Below are 6,000 nucleotides of genomic sequence, written 5' to 3'. Positions count from 1 at the left end.
TGTGGTGACAACATTAACATTTATTTGAAAAGGGCATCATGACGGCTCACTGGGAGATCGCGACTAATAGTCCTAGAGAATGATTTGGCTAAGAGTCCTTCTTCCTACACTTCCCCCCACTCCCCCTTTCCCACTTCCCGAAAATAAAACTAATCAATTCAATGGGTTTAAAATACAGAAAACCGCCACGGGCACTAATTCTGTACTCACATATAAATACACAAGCTATTATATACACATATTGTCAACTACAAACTATACTACACACACATGCACACACACACTCAGCCAGGTTGTGAGGCTCTAAGTGGACACAGACACATTACGAGGTATGGGCTGCAGCATTTGTGGATTCATAACTCTGCCTCCACGTGCCAGAAATCAACAGTCATGGGGGTAGAGCTTGGAAGAGGAAGGTGACTGGCTTGGGTGGCCCCATGGTCCCCTGAAGGAGAGGAGATCTGGCCAGCCAGGCTGGGGCTAAAGGGAGCACAGAAAACTGGCTTTGGCCTCAGGCCCTTCCCGACACCCTCCTGTCCCCGCCCTCCTGTCCCCGCCATACCCAGCAAGCCAGGCTCTAGGATGGGCCCATCATGACTATCCTTCTGCAGTCTTCAGACCTAGGCCAGATTTGGGGTAAGGGGCCACTCTAACCAGAAGATTTCTAGGGTTAACGGGATGAAGAGGCAACACGTTGCCCTAAACCTTTCCCCAGGTGTGAGGGAGATGCCTGGTTTCAGCAAGACCTGCCTGCCAAGGTCTGGGGTCACAGGAAGTAGGCCTGGTCTGCCCTGATGATGCCATCTCCCTGTCTACCTTTAAACCTAGTATCTACCTAACAGCCCAGGTTAGCCCTTTCCCACAGGACCCCAACCGACCAGCTGCCATTTCCTGGTCATGAAGAGGAACTGGGAAAAACAGACTCACATTTCCTGGGCATTCTCTGTCACCAGGTCAGGAGGCCTGGGGACAATGGAATGGAAACTGCAAGGCCTCACATCCCAGGGTCCCCAGAGGAGCCCAGAGGTCTGGCCTGAGCTGTTCAGAAGAACCCCTGACTAGTCTGATTCTTAGTCCAGCTGAAACGTGTTCTATGGGATCTAGAACACCCAGGGCAAAAGGCGGCACATCTACGACACTTGTGCTTCTTCAAGTACTTTAGTGGGTCCAGACCTCCTCTTTTCCTGCTCATTCATTTATATTTGTACATGAGAAAGGGGGTTGGACAGAGTGGGGTATCTGAGGACTTTTCTAGGTCTTCTGACCTGCTCAGGCTCCTTCTACAGTGAGAAGGCTGTTCAGGAGTTAGGAAACCACTGATTTCTACTTTTCAAAGAGGGAAATGGAAACAGGCACAAGGCGCTGGGGACTCCATGGCAAGGAAAACAGAGGGAGCCTCGGGACCACACTGGTGCTTTCTGCCGATCTGCTTCTTATCCATTCACCTGACTCCACCAAATTAACAGAACTTCCAAATCTCAAATACATTCCTGCCTTCTCAGTGCTGTCAGCAGAGTCCTGACCAACGCTAGCCCTTCCCCACAGAGCCGGAGTCTTTGGGCTTTGGGAGCAGCTGGTCTCAATGGGCTTACTGACTCCTCCTCGCTCAAAATCACAGCAGAGAAGGGTGGCAAAAAGGGGCACAATGCAGTGCCACCAGCCTCCGGGGGCTTGGAAGGCAGGACTCACTGATGCCAGGCCAAGGGCCGGGGTGCCTCCCTCCCCTCCGGATCCCGTCAAACTGCTTTGCCTCTCTCTCAGGGCCTGTGCTGGGGTGAGGAGATTACCTACTATCACACTCACCTTCACCTTTCTGATTCTGGCCTATTTGGCCAGAATCCAGGTTCTACTCCATGTCAGCAGACAACCCAACACTCTCCTGAGTGTAAGTTTAAATGAAACTGAGAAGAGGGCACTCAAAAAATGACCAGTTCTTCAAAAGAAGCACTTTTTTTGCCAAGCAGCAGTGATGGAAAGGAAAAGCTGCCTGGGACAGATGGAGAGGTAACAGCAGAGTCTAAGCAGCAGGAACCTGCGCCTTTTCTGTCTCTCTATTCACAGGATGGGGATGAGGGGCAGAAACATCTGAGTGGACCTGGGGGTCTCTGGTTCTAATGCTGGCTCTGGAAAGATGCTCCAGGGACGCGACTGCCAAGTCACAGAACCAGCGTTCACAGGCAGTGCTCAGGATGAAGCTGCCGCTGGGGAACCGTAATGTCAAGTAGGCCCAAGAAACAGTGGGTCTCTCACTCAAGCTGGGCACAGGATAAAACCTGGGAGGAGCCAGTGAGGAAAGAACATGTTTGTGAATCAAGATTTCAATTTTCTTTAAAGTTTCTTTCAAAGGTTGGTTGCCGTCAAGTTTGAGTTAATTTAAAGGTGGTTTTTAAATACAAAAATATTAAAGAGAAGTCTAAGTCATGCTTGTAAAATTGGGTTGAGCATAAGCCAGAGACCACAAAACACAGCCAAAAAGCCTTGGGGGCGCAGTGGCTCACGCCTGTAATCCCAGCACTTTGAGAGGCTGAGGCGGGCGGACCGCTCGAGGTCAGGAGTTCGAGACCAGCCTGGCCAACACGGTGAAACCCCATTTCTACTAAAAACACAAAATTCGCCAGGCATGGTGGCATATGCCTGTAATCCCAGCTACTCAGGAGGCTGAGGCAGGAGAATCGCTTGAACCCAGCAGGCGGAGGTCACAGTAAGCCGAGGTCGTGCCATTGCACTCCAGCCTGGGTGACAGAGCGAGACTCCGTCTCAAAAAAACAAAAACAAAAACAAAATCAAAAACAAAAAACAAGAAAAAGATGCTGCGTGCCCACAGCGGAGATGGTGACCACAGGAAAGAGCTTCATCTGAAGTGCCGAAACTATGGGAATGAAGGTCAAATAGCCCCTTCCCCAAGATATTTATTGCACATATTAATGGGAAATGCTCATGTTCAGTCTCTCCCCGATTCTGGAAAATACATCCACCTAACAATCAGGCTCTCCCTGCACATCCGTGTGCACCACGCATGGGGCTATGAGCTGAGGCCATCCTGAGAAGCCTGCCCTCCCCTTAGGAGAAACAGGCTGCTTCTGACTCCATGCCACACTGCCTGAAATTGTACCCTAAAAAGGGATTCCCAGCTACTCAGGAGGCTGAGGCGGGAGAATCACTTAAACTCAGGAGTTCGAGGCCAGCCTGGGCAACATAGTGAGACCCCTATCTCTAGGAAAAAAAAAAAAAAAAATAGATTCCTTTGGATCAAGAAATCTACTCACCCTGCCCCCTTTAGAAAGCAGACTCCAGGGAGAGAACATCTGACACTCACATCTTACTGTAGGTTATGTCGGCTCAGAGGAGTTACAGGAAATGTGACTAACGGAGAAGGAAAGGACGATTTTGGACCACACGGCACTGCCACGGGCGGAGCCCCAGGTGAGGTTCTGTCAGTGGCACCCCGGGAGACACAAAGGCTCCTGGAGAAGGGGCCAGAAAGGGGAATTGGCAAAGAAGGTAGCAAACTGCCTCCTGGGCGGCCCCGCCCGGCTCCGTGTTAGCTCCTCTCCGCACACCCTCATTACACAGACACAGACGGCACACCAGGAAAACAGGAACCCAGAACCCAAAGGGGTCTCCATGGCCTCTCCCAAGCCACACGCGTTGCCTGGTGGTGCCAATGTCCCAGACTTTGTCCAGAGAGTGAAGAAATCATCCTAATATTAGGTGTTAGATCCTTCTTTCTTCAAACGGAACATCTAAAAAGTTGGCTTCTGATATCCTTGAGCCCCAAAACGCCACTCATCCCACCCTCCCCACTCTCCTACAACCCAGGTCAGGCTGGGAGCCTTTTCCATAGGAGGTGATATAGGCAAATCTTGAGGACCCTGCAGTTCCCCTCCGAGATTATCTTGTTCGGCCTTTCCTCAACCCAGAGGCGCCAGGAACACCTTGGGACCCTCAGAAGAAAGACATCACAGAGAGAGAACCCAACTCTGGAAAACGTCCAGCAGACAGGACCGTGGGAGCCCAACACAAGCTCCTTAAGAACAAAGGAGGTAAGAAGCTGCTACAGGGACCACACTTGCCCGCTGGGACTGCTGATGCCACAGGCCCGCCTCCTGCCAGCCTTGCATCCTGCTTCCTACCCTTTGCTGCCCCCCCCCCACCCCTCGTGGTATCTCCACCCCAGCTCCATTACAAGGGCTCAGCATTCATTAATGGTAGAAACACAGACAAATGGGAGATGAGCAAGAGACTGAGAGACACAGCAGGGACACGGGCGGGGAGCAGGGGCAGTGCTGGGGAGGAGAGAGCCATCCCCCTCTCAGCTTCCTTCCGCAGGGGAGTAGAGTCCTTAGCTTCCTCTCACCAACCAAGTCTCCATCCAGCTCCCTCCTCTGGGGAGGACATGCACCCCCTGTGGAAGCCCTTCACTCAAAACACCAAGCAGGAGCTTCTAAGCCCCTTTCCCCCGGCTTCTCTCGAGAGACACCCCACGATTCTCTGCCCCTGCTGACATAAGAGAAGACGAAGAGGGCGCAGGTGAGACGCTGATTGGTGAGATCTCCCTCAGGGAAGACGAGGAGGAGGTAGGAGGGCCAAGAAGGACCAGAGAGTCTCCACCTTGGCTTAGCCTGGGAGGCGCTGCCATCCAAGGTGACATTTTCTCAGAGATCCCAGCCAGATCTCCATGTGGTCGGGTGGGCGTGAAGTGAGCCCCTCCTCAGACCCCATCCCTTAGAGGGGCTCCGGCTCTTAGAATTCAGTATACACACAGATCGGGAAACTTCATTTCGTAGACGGGGATGGAGTGGTTCTGCGGCTGACCGTAGGCTGCAGTGATGGTTCCCGATGGGCTTGGTGGGGGCCTAGGCGGCAGGAACACATGGGGAGAAAGGCATGAAAAGAGAATTTCAGGATCCCACCTTTATGCAACCAAACAGAGTAGGTGACTTGGGTTTCTTTTTGCACAGGGACCAGTGACCCCTTCATTCCACAGGTTCCCAGGATTCCAGATTTTACTAGAATCTACAGCTTGGAGTCAAGCTTCTCTGCAGGCTCCGCAGTGACACTGCTGCTTTAGAAAGTGCCAGCCTGGGACACTAGGACTCTTGGGTCTTTCCAGGTTTCATTGAGGCGGCCTCTTTCCCTCTCTGGTCTCTATTTCCTTGTATAGGGAGGGTTAGAGTTGGTGGCCGCCTCCAGCCCAGGGGATAGAGATTGCGGTGGGGTAGGAGGAGTGGGGGAGGGGAGGAGGGAAGACAGGGGTGAGAGAAGGACTCAGGATGAGGAACCCCAATACTGGGTCACAGAGGTTAAGGTCCCCTGCCCAGGGTTGCCACTTACCGGATGGTGATTTCAAAGATCTGATTGAGTTTGCTCTGGAGCAGCGATGCCTAGACACAAACAGGGGGAAGTGAGCTGGCAGGGGTGGGGGGCTCAGAATCTTTGCCAGCTGGCTCAGGGTGTCCAGAGTATACGCTGGAGGTACAGGGCAACCACAGCCTTAGGAAGGCAGGCAGAGGTGAACATGCTCCAGCACTTATCCACTGGACCCTGACTGCAGATTTGGATCAGGGAAAGCCACCTACTGAAGGCTGGCTGGGGATAGGACAGAGGCTCAGAATCACCAGGGAGGATGTCAGCAGGCAGCTCTGGAAGGTCCTTCTCCTTAAGATGGGGCAGTAAGGGCTGCTGGGCATGGAGTCAGGAGACTGCCCTAGTGCCAGCTCTTTTCTTTCTTTTTTTAAATTAAATTAAATTTTTTTTTTTTAATTGAGAAGGAGTCTTGCTCTGTCACCCAGGCTGGAGTGCAGTGGCATGACTTCAGCTCACTGCAACCTCTGCCTCCTGGGTTCAAGCAAGTCTCCCAACTCCTCCTGAGTGACTGGGATTACAGGCGCCTGCCACCACGCCCGGCTAATTTTTGTATTTTTAGTAGAAATGGGGTGTTGCTATTTTGGCCAGGCCGGTCTTGAACTCCTGATCTCAGGTGATCCGTCTGCTTCAGCC

General features: G+C 52.4%; 1 protein-coding gene across 3 annotated transcripts in view; it reads right to left on the bottom strand.

Annotated features, from left to right (window-relative positions):
- The window catches only part of EFR3B (EFR3 homolog B), a 113,943-nt gene continuing 107,943 nt past the window's right edge, over positions 1 to 6,000 (bottom strand). For all 3 annotated transcript variants that reach the window (XM_009183800.4, XM_009183801.4, XM_021924647.2), the window contains 2 exons: positions 5,335 to 5,384; positions 1 to 4,856 (listed from right to left, as the gene is read on the bottom strand). In XM_009183800.4, the coding sequence (XP_009182064.1) occupies positions 4,751 to 4,856; positions 5,335 to 5,384 (156 nt within the window). In that variant the 3' untranslated portion in view covers positions 1 to 4,750. The remainder of the gene's footprint in view (positions 4,857 to 5,334; positions 5,385 to 6,000) is intronic.

The sequence above is a fragment of the Papio anubis genome, chromosome 14, assembly GCF_008728515.1.
Source record: "Papio anubis isolate 15944 chromosome 14, Panubis1.0, whole genome shotgun sequence".
NCBI classification, from domain to species: domain Eukaryota; kingdom Metazoa; phylum Chordata; class Mammalia; order Primates; family Cercopithecidae; genus Papio; species Papio anubis.
This window is presented reverse-complemented; position numbering and strand designations above follow the sequence as displayed.